This window comes from Ambystoma mexicanum, chromosome 2p (assembly GCF_040938575.1).
Source record: "Ambystoma mexicanum isolate Mex_15411 chromosome 2p, UKY_AmexF1_1, whole genome shotgun sequence".
Taxonomy (NCBI): domain Eukaryota; kingdom Metazoa; phylum Chordata; class Amphibia; order Caudata; family Ambystomatidae; genus Ambystoma; species Ambystoma mexicanum.
In genome coordinates, this window is record NC_090923.1 from 1,381,319,929 (window position 1) to 1,381,337,766 (window position 17,838).

Consider the following 17,838-nt stretch of genomic DNA (forward strand, 5'->3'; position numbering starts at 1 on the left):
AAAATAGTAGGTGATCTGCTGGGTACGATCCAAAAGGAAAATTGTAGACTGAGGATTAATCATAAACATGGGAAACCACATTTGAGTAAGTATGATAGCCAAATTAAAAAGAAGAAAAAACAGAAGGATGAAATAAAGAATGCTAAAGGTAGTCCTGTATTAAAAGAAGAAAAATTATTGAAAATTAAGGGTATCAAGACCAGGTATACAAATTGGTTAAAAGCACACACAGTGTTAATAATGCCGATTGAAAGATTATTTATGTGCTCTGCAAAACGCACGATTCTAAGAAATTTTGGTATCTATCAACAATATCTATTAGAAGACAAATAAATATAACAATGATGTAGGACAGATGTATGGGAAAAATATATTTCTCGACTTCTCTATATGGAGAATAGGTCAGGCTATATAATGGAGAGTGTGTGTTAAATAGGAGTGAGATATTGCCCTATGAGGTCGGATATATTAAAAATTATAAATAAAATGAAAGCATCCAGAGCCCGAGGACCCTATGGGTTAGCAAACATTGTATTGCAACGCAACCCAAAAAAAATGGGCAGTATTTCTGCATTTTGTATTTTCAAATTTTTGGGTTATATATAGAGTTAAAGCAATTTTCCAAATACCTGTGACGAGATGGGAGTGAAGGGGCGTAGTTTGACCAGTAGCAGAGTTTGGTGAAAGGGCGCAGCAGAGAGGTGGAGTAAAGTTGGGGGGTGCATTCACTTATTGAGTCCTCTGTGGTTTTGTCTTAACCAAGATTTATCCTTGAAAGAAATCATTGCAGTAGCTGTCTGAAATGGTGGAATTGCATAACGGTATGTCTTCCTGCAAAGCATGACATGAACAAGCCTCTATAGATATGATTGGATTCCATAAAATGGAAGAGGTGATCTCGACTGTGAAAGAGGGTTCTGGTTCCAGTAACCTACGTAGAATGGAGTAGGAAATCCCTTGGAAAGGAAAAGACTGTTCAAATGTGGGCTTAACAAAGGTTTTAAAAAGGCAGTACAAAATCAGCACTGCCTTGGGTCAATTCCTGAAGATTATATGCTCAAGGACTATCCCACAAGCAAGAACTTTGAGTCTCTTCAGCATCTGCCTTTACACCACTGGGCATGATAGCCAGGAAAGCACCAAGTTATAAAAACTGGATGTTCTGTCCACCTGTTGCTGGAGTTTATGAAGAGACCTTCCACAAATTAGGGTATGAGGGTTTCTCCATGTGCTATTTGACCATTTTCCATCTTACCCGTCCATGGAATGCTTTAGTGTTTCAGTTGTGTTACCAGCCATTAGGAAGAGCCCCACCAGCTGATCTTGATGCACTTACAGGCAAGCACAAGGTCTCAGGACCGTGTAGAAAGTTCATATATACGTTTCAAAGAACCCACCAAGAGATTTTGAGGTGTATGGCCAGAGAGTCTCATGCGGTCAGAGTTAGAACAACTCCTTATCTTAGTTTATGATGCTTCCTCTGTGCAAGCACCAGTGTTGGGCCCATAGGGTAAATCTGAGCAAACTCTGGTGTCATGCACCATAAGGTGCAGTGAGAAGCCCCAAGAGACCCACACGGAATTATAACGGGTGGGGAATGCATTACCTGGCCTAAGGGGACATTTAAAAAAGAACAAGAGTCCTCAGGCCTGCTGAGATGGAAGATGTGCTTACACCTTTGAAGGGCACCGAGTAGTGCTCAGAAAGAAAGCACACTGCAAAGAGACATGGGGCCCAGGAGTGACAAAACACAAGCAAGGAACAAGTTACTTACCTGTAACTGTTGTTCTCCAGCATGGGTCTGGCATGGATTCACATGCTCATGAATATTCCCCGTCGTCAGGCTGGGAATCCTCGGTAAAGAAAAAACCAGTATCAGTTTCGTTTCTGATCTGTCTTTCGTAGTAGTAACCAATCACTGGTACTGACCACAGCCAATGACTGCCCTCTACCTAAGCACCGCCTCTGGCAGCCATCTTCAGATTTGGAAGCACGTGAAGTGGCAGTATGACCAAGTGAAGAGCCGCAGAGGGGTAGGTGGGAGGGTTCGCATGTGAATCCATGCCAGACCCATGCTGGAGAACAACAGTTACAGGTAAGTAACTTGTTCCTTCTCCAGCATGGGGTCTGGCATGGATTCACATGCTCATGAATAAAGAATACATAGCAGTACACACATGCACAACCACGGGAGGTGGCAAAGGCTCAACATTAAGCATTACATCAAACTCAACATTAAGCATCTTACCTCCTCACCAGGCTCACCTCAGGCGAACAGGTTGCGCAGCACTGCTTGGCCGACCCTGGACTCCTCCCTGGAATCCCGATTGACGCAGTAGAATTTCGTGAAGGTGTGCGTCGACCTCCACGTAGCCGCCCTACATATGTCCAGCAGGGGCACACCAGAAAGGAACGCCGTGGTAGCTGCGATCGCTCTGGTGGAATGGGCTCTCGGACGGCCAGGCAGCGGTCGGTTTGCCAACCGATGACAGTACATGATACAGCCGGAGAGCCATCTGGAAATGGAAGCCTTCGAGAGAGCCTTCCCCTGATTGACAGGTCCAAAGTTCACAAAGAGTTGTGACGTCTTCCGAAAACACTTTGTGCGGTCCACGTAGAACTTCAGCGCTCTAGCCACATCCAGCGAGTGCAAAGTCCTCTCAGCCGGCGACAAAGGCGACGGGAAGAACACAGGCAACACCAAGGGTTCGTTGAGATGGAAGTCCGACGGTACCTTGGGCATGAAGGAGGGGTGCGTCCTGAGCACTACCCTCGTGTCGTGAAAAGTCAAGTACGGGGCCTTGCAGGAAAGGGCCTGGATCTCTCCCACCCGTCGTGCGGAGGTGATGGCCACAAGAAACGCTGTTTTCCACGACAGAAACTTCAACGGGGCCGAGTGCAGAGGCTCGAACGGAGGTCCCATGAGCTTGGTCAGCACCACGTTGAGCTCCCACGCCGGAGCCTTCACCGGCGGGAACGATCTGAACAGTCCCTTCATGAACTCTTTCACCAGACGATGAGACCACAAGGACGTCCGCCCCGTGGTTCTGGTGTATCGGGAGATCGCAGCAAGATGAATCTTGATGGACGCGTGTGCCAGTCCAGCTTTGGCCAGCGTCAGCAGGTACGGCAGTATCCGGGGAGCCGTAATCCGTAGAGGGTTAATCTTCTGTGCGTGGCACCAGACAGAGAACCTCTTCCATTTGTGTCCATAGCATTTAAGAGTCGAGGACGCCCTGGCCTTTGCAAGAACCTCTCTGCAGTCGGCCGGTATGTCGTATCCTCCAAACTCTAGCGCTGCAGGAGCCAGGCCTGCAAGTTCAGCGATTTCGGGTCGTGGTGGAGGATGGCGCCTCCTTCCCTGGAGAGTAGATCCGCGTCCACCGGCAGCTTGATTGGCGGGGACGTTGACAAGTCCAGAAGGTCCGGGAACCATATCTGCCTCGGCCACGCAGGTGCGACGAGGATCATCCTGCACCGTGACCTCTTGAGCTGGTTGACGAGCCGGAATAGCAGTGGCAAAGGAGGTAACGCGTAGAGGGACAGGCCCTCCCAGGGGAACGAGAAAGCATCGCCCATGCTCCTCGCCTGGGGAAACCTGCTGGCGAACCTCTGGCACTTGGAGTTCGTCGCCGTTGCGAACAGGTCGATCTGGGGTGTGCCCCACCGTCCCAATGCCACAGGTCCTGCGCCTCCTTGGACAGTGCTGGGGACCTGGTTCCGCCCTGTTTTCTGATGTAAAACATGGTGGTGGTGTGGTCGGTGAAGATCCTCACCACCTTGCCCTTGAGGGACGGAAGGAAGGACCTGAGGGCCCAGAACACTGCACGGAGCTCCAGGACGTTGATATGGAGGGACTTCTCCGTCGGGAGCCAAAGGCCTCTCGCGTGCAGATTTTCGGTGTGCGCTCCCCACCCTTCCAGGGAGGCATCCGTGGTCACTGTCTCCTGGTGGTCTGGGGTCTGGAAGTCCATGCCCGCCGTCAGATGCGCGCGGGTGCCCCACCACCGGACAGCTCGGCGGAAACTCTCGTCGAGTGTGATCCTCTCCTCGAAGCCGCCCGTCGTTTGGATCCAGCGCACGTCCAGGAACTCCTGCAACGGGCGCATCCGGAGCCTGCACATGGGAATGAGGTAGATGCAAGAAGACATCATTCCGAGGAGGGACTTGATGGACCTCACCTTGGCCGCGTCGGAAGCCAACATCCGCTGTACCTTGCCCAGGATGGACCTGGTCCTTTCCTCCGACGGGGAGCCCAGAAGGGACACTGTGTCGAGCTTCGCTCCCAGAAACAGTGCGTTTTGCGCGGGTACCAGGTGGGACTTGGCGTAGTTCACGGAGAATCCCAGGTCCGTGAGAAGTTGGACAGTCCTTGCCGTGTGCTCCACGGCGAGCTCCCTCGTCTTGGCTCGGATGAGCCAGTCGTCCAGGTAGGGGTAGAGGTGGATCCCCTCGCGGCGCAGCTGCGCCGCCACTGGTGCAAGGCACTTGGTGAATACCCTGGGTGCCGACCGTAGTCCGAAGGGGAGGGCTTTGAACTGGTAGTGACGCCCTTGGACCACAAACCTGAGGAATTTTCGGTGCCCCTTTAGGATGGGAATATGGAAGTAGGCATCCTCCAAATCCAACGACGACAGGAAGTCTCCTTCCTCCAGCTGACCCAGGACGTGCTGGAGGGTGACCATCCGGAACTTCTGCGCCTTGATGAATTTGTTCAGACGTCGCAGGTCTAGGATGGGGCGCCATCCTCCCGTCTTCTTCTTCACGAGGAAGTATCTCGAGTAAACTCCGGAGCCCCGAAGCCTCTTTGGGACGAGTTCGATGGCGCCTTTCCTGAGCATCGCCCTTACCTCCAAGAGAAGCTGAGGGACGTGAAGCTCTTTCCTGGCCACGGGGGGGACGCGCGGGCACCTTCTTAGAAACTCGAGCGCGTGGCCCCGGGCTAAGGCGTCCAGCACCCAACGGTCGGTGGAGATGGACTCCTACACGCTGACGAAGCTCGCCAGCCGGCCTCCCACCGTGCATCGGTGGGGGCCCGACCCCAAGGTCTGTTCAATCCTGTTTCGACGAGGCTTTGCCGCCTTGACCTCCTTGGCGACGACGGCGGGGTCCGCCTGACTTGCCTCGTCCTCTGTAGGCCTCCTGAGACGACGAGCGGGCCGCTTGACGGTAGGTGGAGAAACCGCCGCCGGAACCTTTGGAGGCGCCCTTGCCTCCGCTGCTCCGAAAGGGCGTCCGTCGTTGCTGCAGAACCCCAAGGGCCCGGGCCGTCTCAGTGTCCGCTTTAATGGCCTGAAGGGAATCGTCCACTGTTTTCCCAAACAGGTTGTTCCCATCGAACGGCATGTCCAGGACTCTGGTCTGTACATCTTGACGGAAGTCCGTAGCCTTGAGCCATCCACGCCGCCTAAGGCACACTCCGTTGCCCAACTGGCGAAACCCAGTGTCGGCGATGTCCGTCGCAATAGTGATGGCGTGGTCCGACGCCACCTCACCTTCCTGTAGGATCTCCAGGGCATCTGCCCTCTTGTCGTCCGGTAGGAAGTCCAGCAGGGGAGCCAGTTTGTACCATATCTCCCTGTCGTAGCGGGCCACCATAGCCAAGGCGTTGGCCGCTTTAATCGTCGTCGCTGCAGACGAGATGACCCTGCGTCCCATAGTGTCCAATTTCTTTCCCTCGCCGTCCGGTGGGGAAGTCGATGTGGAGGCCGCACCCCCCCCCCCCCCGCTTTCTTCCTGGCTGCTGCGGAGATGACGGAGTCCGGGGTAGGCTGCGCCCGGAGGCACAGGGGGGCCGCGTCCGGGACCCGGTACTTCTTCTCGTCTCTTCTAGCTGGCGTAGTGGAAGGGTTCTTGAGGAGGGCGAGGCCCTCATCCCAAATGTCGTCCAGTAGAGGCACCACGAGGACCGCCTTCCTCTTGGCCTCGCGCCGTTGATAAAGGAATCCTTCCTTTTTCTTCTCCTCAGGGCAGAGTTGGAAAAGCTCGGATGCCCTGGCGATCATGGAGTGGAACGAACCAATCTCGTCGGGCGGAGAAGCCCTGGTGGGAGGTGACGACGGTAGATCCTCGTCGTATACCTCGTCGTCCGTACCCGTCGCTGCCGTGTCAGTCCCCGTATCATCCCCTCGGGTGGACGGGGAGGAGGGCTGGACGGTGCGCGACGGCTGAAAAGGAGGTGGAGGGTGAATCCTTCTTTTCTTGGGCGGGGGAACACCAGAAGGTCCCGGTTCAGGATCCCCCGACGGGAGAGGTTCCTCCATCGGCAACGGTAGTCTCGTCCTTATCTCTGAGCATAAGGACTGTATAGCCAACAACATGGCCGCCGAGTTGTCTTGCGGCGCTGGCAGAGGGGAATCCGACGGGCGATCAGGGGCCCCGTCGGCACCCTCGACGATGTCGTCACCTGCGTCGGGATCCATCCCGACGGGCCGGTCTTCTTCCACGCCAAGGCCGTGGCTTAAGACCTCGATCAGCTCTTCCTCCGAGGTTGAAGCCGAATCTACGACGACGCCCTGCCCCCCCCTTTTTCTTCCCCGCCGGGGATTTCACGGGGGTCCTATCGATGGGCACAAAAGAGGACTCCCTCCGAGGTGGCAGGGAGACTCTGAGCCCCGAGGTCGCCACCACTGGTGTAGCCTCCACAGGCTGAGCCAGGGTCGCCGCGACAGTATCGATAGAGGGCTTGGCCGGATGGATTAAGGCCTTCACCACCTTAGGTGCGCTCACCGCCTTATCCTTGAGGGGGGGGGACACTGCCTCGCTCCCCCTCAGATGGGGCCTTCGAGCTCGACCGGGGCCTCTCCAGGAGCTTTGCCGGGTGCTCGCCCTTCCTCTTACCCGACCCAGAGCGTTGGCTCGTGGCTGAAGGTGCTGGGGAGGGTGCGCCCTGCCTGGCGCCCGTAGAGCCCGACCGTTCGGCGCTCCCGGTGCCAGCGGACTCGCGGTGCTTGGCCTTGTGTTGGACCCCCGTCGCCGGGGCATCCTCAAAGGTCTTAGAAGACCGCTCGGATTTCTTCCTCTTCTTCTCGCCTGACGGGCTCTTCCCTTCCAGCCAGTTGGCGAGACGTTGATGGCGGTCCTTCATGGTCCGCTCCGACATTTTGCCGCAAAACGCACAGTCCTTCTCCACGTGCGTCTTGTCCTCATGTAAGCAGTAGAGACAAAAGGAGTGTTCGTCCTCCTTAAAGACGTTCTGCAGCTGGCATCCAGGGCAGACCCTGAACAGCTTTCCGGGCGTCGAGCTTCCCTTCTCCTGGGCCATGTCTGGGCCTGAGAAGCTTCTGGAGTCCTCCAAAAGCGTAGCTCGACGAAATCTTCACCCTTGAGGGGTGCAGACGAATCCGACACGGGTCACCGTTGATCGGATGGAGAGTCGGTGGAGCTTGAGGCTCTTTTGACCGAAAAAAACGAGGTTTTTGAGCAAAAAACGTGAAAAAAAGCACTAACGCGCGAGAGCAATAGCACGAGGATCCCAACACATGAACGTGCGGTAAAAATCTGAAGATGGCTGCCAGAGGCGGTGCTTAGGTAGAGGGCAGTCATTGGCTGTGGTCAGTATGATGCAGAGACCAGTGATTGGTTCCTACTACGAAAGACAGATCAGAAACGAAACTGATACTGGTTTTCTCTTTATCGAGGATTCCCAGCCTGACGACGGGGAATATTCATGAGCATGTGAATCCATGCCAGACCCCATGCTGGAGAATGTAGATTAGTGTTAGAAAAAAGCACACTGAAGGAAAAGTTGCACCTTAGGACAGAGCAAACATGAAGGAGGTCCAAATAATAAAGACAAATGTTGACGTGTGTTAGGGGAGTTTTCCCACTTGCAGGTAAAACTTAAGTGAGCTATCCTAGTGGTTTGTAGATATCGCCCCCACCCGTCCTCCCCCCACCCCCCCCAAACTCTTAGTATCAGTCTGTATTACTCAGAGACCTTGGTAGAGTGGCAGAGCAGTCAGGCTCATGTTAAGAGGAAGATGTGAGCTGTAGGTAAGTACTCTGAATCTATTTAGTAATGCTCACAGAAACACAAATACTTAGCAGAATAAACCAAAACACGTAAGCATTACTTCCAAAAGGGCACTTTTTAGTTGGTAGTTGCTGAATGCGCACAATTATTACAGGAGTTTGACAGGTCTCACGTACGATCAGTGATAACGTGCAGTAAAGTAATACGGTAATTGCATTTAGTCAGCATGCACATATATAAGAGTGATTTTTGGGAAGGTTAACAGTTGGTTAGTGTTATTCTAGCAGAGCTTTAGGTTCTAGAGGCAGTCTCTCAGGACAGCAAGTCTTTTAGAGTCCAAAGCGCAACCCTAGCTAAAGGGCAGTTCAGAGAGGCTTAGATTCTTGAAAAGCAGCAGAAGTCAAAAGTTCCCGTGGATACTTTCTAGTCTCTAGGAAAGAAGATACAAGAAGGGTTAAGCAATGTTGGAGACCGTGTTAAATGACTTGCTAAAGGGACACAAGCAGTGGCTTGAGTCGGAGGTAAGAGGGGGTTGCCCTGGACACCTCCACATGCGCTCCAGCGCTCTGGAGTGACTTTCTGGTAAGCAATACCTTTTTTCCCCCTCACTACCTTAGGTTTGAAGAAACTTTTTATGGTGGATGCTCCACGATGTTGTAGCTCTAGACCAGACCTCCAGATTCCATGGTCCGATGACAAAAAGCAGGACAAAGGATGGGATCTCTCAGCAGCTGTCTCGAGGGAGGACCTCTGGCGCGGCTTTCATCAACTTCTTTGGTGTCACTACAGTACCAACAAAGGATGCAATTTGCCCAGTCAATCTGCAGTTCCTGCATTCCCACATTCTGATGAGTGGCCTGAACAAGTTGGATTGAGACTCTGGAGTGTCCCCCTATTGGGCACTTAACTAATTTTAACTAAAACCTTGAGTGCAAGTGTTACTTGTATTTGCGAACTTCATTGCTACAGATGAACAAGTTACTCTCTTACCTGGTAACGTTCTTTCCATGCGATGGTCCGACGACGTATTCCATATCTATGACAGGTAATCGCCACAGTTGTGCTGCTTTGGAAAATTTTCGCCGTCTGCGTCCTGCATCGATGACGTCGATACGCTGTCCTCGAGGGCCTCTGTTGAGCCAACGTCACTGGCTGTTAAAAGTAGGACGCACGACGCCCGTAGCCTCAGTTGTAGTTTTTTCCCCAGAACGTGCAGCACCAATCTTCTGCCAGTATGACCACAGAAAGCCTTGCGGAAACGTAAGCTGCAAATCACATAAGAAATTCTGCAGCGGGGCAGGGAGGGAGCGATATGGAATACGTCGTCAGACCGTCCCGTCGAAAGAACGTTACCAGGTAAGAGAGTAACTTGTTCTTCGAGGGGATTGGGTCCTCCGACCTATTCCATATCTATGACAGACTCCCAAAGCAGTACCAACGTATGGAGGAGGGAAAAGAATTTAGAATATAGAAATTTAGAATGGCCAATCAAATTGCAGAGTAAAGGACAACCTTGCCAAAGGCCAGATCCTGCCCATAGATAGAATCTAGGAGTAGTGTCTTACAAAAGTATGGACCGAAGCCCATGTGGCTGCTTCATAGATGTTACGAATAGGAACACCCCTCTGCAGGGCAGTAGAGGCAAATTAACAAGGGGGGTCCTGGCAGTCCCTCTGCCAGACATTAGTCCTGGTTACGAGCGACTTACCCAGAGTCTTTAGCTCACTATCTTTTCACAGAGAAGAAATATCCCCAACATATAAGTCTACCGAAACACGTGTCTGGGGTTTCTGTTGGTACTCTTGTTCAGAGGAGAATTGCCTAGCATTTCGGTGCTGGACTGCCCCAGGGCAGGACAAAGACTGATATGTTTAGAATATTTTTGGATATATTTCTTCTCTGTGAAAGATAGTGAGCTAAAGACTCTGGGTAAGGCTCTTGTAACCAGGACTCATGTCTGGCAGAGAATCTCCCAGGACCCCCCTTGTTATCGGGCAGTAGAGGCAGCCATACCCCTAGTAGAATGGGCCCGCAAGCCTACCAGAGGGTCCTTACCCGCCAAGCGGTAACATTCAGAAATTGCCAAGGTAATCCATCTAGGCAAAGTCTGCTTAGTAACAGCTTGTCCCAAACGCCTTCCAGCGCAACCTCTAAAGAGCTGATCGTCGACTCTGACCCGGGACATGCGTGAAATGTAGAAAATTAAATCTCTCCTAGGATCCAACCTATGGAGCCTCTCCTCTTCCTTACCAGAATGCGGAGGAGGATAAAATGCCGGACGAATGACCCTCTGGCTTAAATGAAATTCCGACACCACTTTCGGAAGAAAGGAAGGACGAACCCTAAGGACAAACCTGTCCTTATGAAACACTGTGAAGGGTGGCTTAACAGAAAGTGCCTGCAACTCACTCACTCTGCAAGCGGAAGTAACCGTAACTAAAAAATACAGTTTTGAGGGTTAACAGTCTCAAAGGACAAGAATGTAAAGGCGCAAATGGAGCACCCATTGGGAATTTTAGAACAAGGTTCAAATCCCAACAGGGCACCTGGAAAGGTGCCAGGGGAAACACATTAGTGAGCCCTTTCAGAAACTGAGAAATTAAAGAAATTTTGAAATAAGAACACTCCTCAGACGAGCGCTTAAATATGGACAGCGCCGCCAGGTAACCTTTAATGGTACCCACTTGCAGACCCTTGTGGGCTAACTAAAGCAAAAAAGACAGAACCACAGGAATGTCACATGAAAAAGGATCCACATTCTTAACCCTGCACCAGTCGCAGAACTTTCTCCAACGGCAACGGTACAGGGACTTTGTTGCAGGCCGTCTGGCCGACCGTCTGGCCGAAAGCAACACCTCCATCGTGTCTTCAGGGAGGTCCCAGTCCTTATACCTAAACCTTTCAGAAGCCAAGCGTGAAGGTTGAGGGATCTGACCTCTGGATGGAGAACCTGACCCCCCCCCACCCCCCCGTGAGAGCAGATCTGTCTCGGTAGGGAAGGCGGCGTGGAGGGCAGATGGAAAAGTCGAGAAGGTCCGGGTACCACGTTCTCCGGGCCCATGCCGGAGCAATGAGGATCATCCGGGAGCCGAACCTCTGTAACCTCTGCAGCACTTGCGGGATGACGGGGACTGGAGGAAACACGTACAGCAGTGGGAAGGACCACTCCACCACGAACGCGTCCCACAAGGCTCCTCTTGGAGGAAATTCCTGCAAGCAGAACCTTTCGCACATCCGGTTGACACTGGAGGCGAAGAGATTCACTTGTGGGGTCCCCCAAAGGGCGTAGATCTCCAGGAGAATCTCCTGAGCCAGCTCCCCACTCGTGAGAGATCGCGTTCTGCCTGCTCAGAGCGTCCGCCGTCTCGTTTTCGTCTCCGGCCAGATGAACTGCCGAGATCGAAATTTCCTGCTGGATGGCCCAGAACCAGAGCTGCATCGCCTCCCTGCACAGAGGAAGTGAACCTGCCCCCCCTTTTTGTTGAGGTAGTGCATGGCCACTGTGTTGTCCGTCAGAATCAGGACATTCTTCCCTCGCACAGTCGGCAGAAAAGCCTGACTGCCCTCCGCTCCAACAGATTGATATGGAGTCTGAACTCCGACGAAGACCAACGACCGCTGACTGTCAACTCCTTGGCATGAGCGCCCCATCCCGTGAGGGATGCATCCGTCACAATCTTCAACTCTGGCCAGGGTAGGGAGCCCCCTTCATCAGATTGACTTCGACGGCCCACCACAGAAGGTCCTGGGCGACCAAGGGCGGCACCTGAACGGGGTCCGACATCCTGCCGGAGGACTGTGACCACTGCATCTTGAGAGCCCATTGCAGAGATCTCATCCGCAACCTGGCCTCTGGCACCAGAAGAATGCAGGATGCCATGAGGCCGAGCAACCTCAAGAACTCAGACGCGTGGAGACTCTGGGCATGTTGAAACTTGTGCACCATCTGCTGAATGTGATGAACCCTCACCTGGGGAGGGAAACACTGCCCCAGGGACGTGTCGAGCACTGCTCCAATGTACTGGAGCCGCTGAGTTGTCATCAAGTGGGACGACTTTAAGTTGAGGGAGAAGCCCAGCTTGTGAAGGGAGTGGCAGGTGACTGGCAGATGATCCAGGACTTGCTCAGGAGAGCGCGCCCTGATCAACTAATCGTCCAGGTAGGGGTAGACTTGAATCCCCCCTTTCCTGAGATACGCTGCCACCACCACCATGAGCTTGGTGAAAACCCTCGGGCGGAGGTCAATCCGAACGGCAGAACCCGAAACTGAAAGTGCGAATCGCCAACCAAGAACCTCAGGTACTTCTTGTGCTTGGGATGAATCGGCACATGAAAGTAAGCGTCCTTGAGGTCGAGAGACACCATCCAGTCCTGAAGTTGTAGGGCCTGGAGGACTTGAGAGAGAGTAACCATCTTGAACTTGTCCTTCCTGAGGAGCTTTTTCAAACCACGCAAGTCCATGATGGGTCCCAATCCTCAGTCTTTCTTCGAAATCGAAAAATAAGGGGAATACCATCCCTTGTTCCACTTCGCTACAGGCACCAGTTCTATGGCGCCTTTCTCCAGCAGGGATTTTATTTCCTGCGCAAGGAGCGGATCCGGACTCTTCAAAGAGAGATTCCCTGGTGGATTGTCGTGAGGCCTCTGCCGGAAAGGAAGACAGTAGCCGTGGGCTATGATCTCCAGAACCCACACATCTGAAGTAATGGCACGCCATTCAACAAGATGCTGCGCCAGCCTTCCCCCAACCGGCAACCATAGGACATGGCCTCATGACCGAGCTGAAGCGGCTGCGGCAGTGCCTGAGGGTAAAGAGGCAACTGCCTGAGCGGCCTTGGCACCTCGAGTGCCTTGTTTTCCACCTCTCGTACTCCTATGGTGGCCCCTTTGACTTGCAGCTCCTCTCGATCTACCAAAGGATGAGTAATATCGAAAGGAACCTCCCCCTCCATTGCTGTCCCCTAGGACGAAAAGGCAGAGGTTGGCGAACTGCAGCGCTCGACTTCGCTGCAGCTTTGGAGGTCTGCAAACTCTCAAGGCTCTCGTCAGCCTTGCTGCCAAAAAGATGTTCACCATCAAAGGGCACGTTGAGAAGCCAGGCTTGTTCATCAGCAGCAAACCCAGACTTCCGCAACCACGCAAATCTGTGCATTACGGTGCTCGCCACCATGAACCAGCTGACGCAACCTGCCATGTCCAGACCAGACTGAACGGATTCACACATGGCATCCTTGCCATCCTGAACAAGAGCAAGAAAGCCATCCCTTTCCTCCCCTTCAGGAATATGTTCAGCCGCCAAAGAGACAATTCCACAGAGTATGAGTGAAACATGCTAAGGCACACGGAGTTGGCTGCCTGTAAAGCCATACCCCCTGAAGAAAACACTTTCTTCACCCAGCCATCAAAACGCTTGTCGTCCCTATCAGGAGGGATGGTAGGATACGACGCCTGTTTTGCCGGAGTGGGGTGCATAGTCAAGTAGCTGGGGTCGCTACTGGCTGGACGGTATTTCTTCGGCAAAGACTTGCTCTCTGCCGGGAGACTCTCCAGAGCAGTCCAAGCCGCTGCCACCCTTCTTTGCAAGGCCATATGGAATGGCAGTACTGGGTCAATTGGTGGACCTTGGTCAAGGATATCCGTCAGGTCATCCTGTAAAAAAATCCACTGGTGGCGCAGACCACCCCAAGTATTCCATCACCCTCGACATAAGGCGCCGGTACGTGGACTCAGGGCTACCGAACTAAACCTCCGGAGAGGTGTCCAGACCACTGGCGTCATGCAAGGACTGACGCAGGTCTTCTAGCTGGCTATGCCCAGACATGAGTTCGTCAGGAACCTCTTCAGGAAGCATACCTTCATCAGACACTTTATCCACCTCAGAGATGTGATCCAGAGGCTGGAACAAAACCCTGGATGAGGGCACAGAAAAAGGCTCAAATACAGGCCGCACTGACTTCTGCAGGGCCTTTCTCAGAGTTTCCACCAGACTCCGGGGCACCTCCGATAAAGCCTCCTCGAAAGGCGTCGTCAGAATCGGCGTCGAGCGTGGCGCCGACGGCATCGACACAGGCCTCTAGGGCGGAGCCCCGAGCGTGTCCTTAGACAGCCTGGGTGCCAAAGGCGTTGATGGCTTCCTTCAAGGGCCTCGGCGCCGAAGGCGTCAATGTCTTCTTTGAAGACCTCACAGGCTCCGACGGTCTTGAGGGCGTCGAGGACTGGGACCTGGAGCGGGCATAGCTAGAGCGATCCACCTTGTCCGACCGGGACCTCGAAGGTGCCCGGTGATCATGACGACCGCTCGATCCCGAAGGTGTGCGAACGGTGTCTCTAGCTCGTTCCCTGCCGGCATCTTTCGACGGCGCGGACGGAATGGAGCCCTGCAACTGAAAAATCGACATCTCCTTACGAAATGAATCCCATTCCGGAGGAGTGGAATGCTTGTTGGGACAAGCAACCCGCCGACAGGCGGAGTCCTCGGACGAGGATGGGGAAGACGACCGGTGATGGCGCTTCCATGAGTGCCTCGAAGAGGCAGAGGAATGGCGGGACCCACTCCGGGACCAAGACCCCCTGGACTTAAGCCGACGATGCGGAGAGTCGCCCCTCGAATAGTCAGTCGAAAGCCCAGTGGATTTCGACTTCTGGGACTTGGACACCTTACCGACAGAAAGCTTCTTCTTACTCTCCCGCAAGGCATTCGATGTTAACGACTGGCACTCGTCGCAATCGTCCGTGGCATGGTCCTCACCGAGGCACCAGAGGAAGGCATTGTGCAGGTCCGTCAGCGACATCTTGGAACCGCAGTCCCGACACTTCTTGAAACCCAGACGTGGGGTAGAAGACGAAGACATCATGGAAATCGTCACAAACAGGTTCGAAGAACCGAAAGAATAGAACTCAGAAGAACGGAGGCGCGCCGAGATCTCCGAAGTGAACATGTTCGCGGAAAAAACGGAACCGAGGCTATGGGCGTCGTGCGTCCTACTTATAACATCCGGTGATGTCGGCTCGACGGAGGCCCTCGAGGACAGCGTATCGACGTCATCGGCGCAGAAAATTTTCCAAAGCAGCACAGCTATCGTGATTACCGGTCATAGATATGGAATACGTCGGAGGACCCAATCCCCTCGAACACATTTTACCCCTGTTGAGGTAAGCCTAGCTGTTCAGTCACACTACCAGCTTGTGTAGTACAGGCCTATACCACAAGGTGGGTTATCTAATTCCAAGAGGACAAGGGTGGTGTAGTCTCCCACAGGGTTAACCTGCGATAGAACAATCACACAATAGTAGGCAGGACAGGTCCACTGCTACCAGACATGACTAGGAGTTTGTCTATGTGACTAAAAAGTCACAGGAGCAGACAGAAGGGGAATAATAGCTATCCCTTTAGCACTCCACATAAGGTGGTGTGTGACAATCTCTCAGGATATACAGTTTTAAGCAAGATACTAAGTATCTCTCTAGCCTTAAGAACGGTAGTTACTCCAGGATAATGAAAATAATCTCAAAGGAGGACCCTAAGGCACCCCAGCAACACTGCTCATAAGGAGCTGTGTGCTGCAATAGTAAAATACAGATGCCTTTAAGAATTCTGGAGGAAAATAGACTCAATAGGACAGGTAGAATAGAAAGAATAGAGTTACAAAAGACATAGCCCATAAGAATGAATGAGTGGAAAAAGGCTCCTCATTCAGGATTTCATAAAAAGGTCCAGAAGTCCAGCAAAAAGTGCTTGGGGTCTCACTAGGAGAGGGGATGAAGCATAACAATGTTAAATCTCCCTAACAGTGTTAATTGCACTTCCTGCACAATGCTCCTGTCAAGTCTACAAAAAGAAAAAGACTAGAGTTGGAGCCAGGTTCATGTCGAAGCTAGGGCCTGTGCAGGGGCATTTTTCTTGCTAAATCAAATACTGCTGAACAACAGGATTTGGTTCTGTCCTCATCCCATGGGCTTTAACCCATTAGTAAAGTTGAAAGGAGACAGTCACAGGCCATGGGAGCACTAAAATGCACAGGAAATTTAAGTGCACTGGGTGAATCCACAATTTCCAGGATTAACCAATTTGAAATGCTCACAGGCCCAGCAGTTACCAATTTGAAATGCTCACAGGCCCAGCAGTTACCGATGGGCAAGATTTGAAAACCACTAAAGTTACAGTAGTGGTTGCTACCATTTTTACACGTAGAAAATGTCTCACTGAAGATTTGGACAGCAGTCTGAAATTTCAACATGTACCTCATTCTGAAAGATGGCATCCACTATAAGAAACATCATTGCGGACATGTTTGCTTCATCACAAAGGGAGCATCCAAATGCTAACTGCAGAGCAATGTTGGAGAACTACAGGTACCACCCTATAAAATGGAAAATGAGTACTGCTGTCCTTAAGAACATACTATTCATCAATATCATGCAAATAAACTGAGCAATCCCTTTGACATAGATGTTTCTACTTACATCTCGTATATATTTGGGAGCGAGTACAAATGGTTTTGATAACTGAACTTAACTATGCATGCTCTTTGCCAATATCTTTCAGGTATGTCATCATCAGGAGGCACATTACAATTTAGGAAATGGGAGATGGAAACAGTGGCCTAATATGGTTATTCGCACAGGACATGAGCATGAGCATGCAAAAACAGCCACATTCCTTATTGAAATAAGCCAGCACTCTTTACACAGTAATATAGTTCCGCTATTCATGGCAAATTACAAAATGGAGCCGCAAACTAATTCTGCACCGAAGGGATATGGGTGGGAGCAAACGGACCATTTTGCATCAGGAAAAATTAAATATGTCCGCTACCTACGAAGCATAGGCATGCAGGTTTACCTGTTCTTCAGCTTTCACATTTAGCTCATCTCTCGAGACAAGCTCCTGCACATCTTCAAATGGCAGAGCCAAGAATTCTTCAGACATTGACACCTCAACAAAGTTCTGATGAACAAAACTGTTGGCAGAATCGTAGAGCACAGCACACATCATGGTCTCTGCAAACTGTCGCACACCCAGGCAGTTCTTTGGATGGAGCCTAGTGAGATAAAAATATTACAAATAAAGATAACATATACACTGCCAACAGAGTACACCCTAAAGGGTCCATATAGTTTGTAGATTTGGTAAGGAAATCCAAAAGTGCATACATTTCAGTTGCATAAAGTATAAAGTACTGTTAAGTTCAGATGTATCATTTTATGCCAAATCTCCTTCAGCAGTGAGATCCCCAGCACATGTTGCTAAACTTGTATTTCTTTCCCCATGTTCCTGGGCGAGTGTGAACATTTTCCCCCACTGCAGTAAAAGAAAGGGGGCGTGTTGGGGAAACGTTTGTGCTTCCCCATACTATATTTTGAGTCCTACTTTCCTCCAACCTTTATATGCATCGTTTGTTACACACAGCCCTCTCTGTGCAGTGTGGCTGGGAGCCCCTTGTGCTCCCCTTTGTACTTTATTTAATTGTAAGAACACTTACAATTCCCAAGACTAGAGGGATACTTTGTATTCTTTCGACAATGTTATATTGTGAGATCAGCCCACACTACTTTATGTGGAGTGCTGATTGGTTACACTGTATCCCCTTTCTTACTGCTCCTATAACATTCTGGTTACAGTGACAAGCATACCTGAATGGCTGGTGGCAGTGGGTGCATTTTACTGACTTTTGCATAGTTCATTTTTTTCAAAGGCTGTTGTGAGGGGTCCGAAATGAGAGGCGGACACCAAGCAGTAATATTCTCAACATTAGCCATTTTATTAAGAGAAAGGAGTTTGAGTAAAGGCCTAACTTTCTCTATCCTAACATGAATGTCCCTTCCTATGGAACTAAAACTAAAGCAGGCTGACCTCGAGTCCA

The 17,838-nt window shown here is 51.6% G+C and overlaps 1 protein-coding gene across 3 annotated transcripts in view; it reads right to left on the reverse strand.

The window, feature by feature from the left end:
* Positions 1-17,838, reverse strand: part of KLHL18 (kelch like family member 18) — a 590,797-nt gene that overhangs the window by 278,478 nt on the left and 294,481 nt on the right. For all 3 annotated transcript variants that reach the window (XM_069645788.1, XM_069645787.1, XM_069645786.1), the window contains one exon: positions 16,818-17,016. In XM_069645788.1, the coding sequence (XP_069501889.1) occupies positions 16,818-17,016 (199 nt within the window). The remainder of the gene's footprint in view (positions 1-16,817; positions 17,017-17,838) is intronic.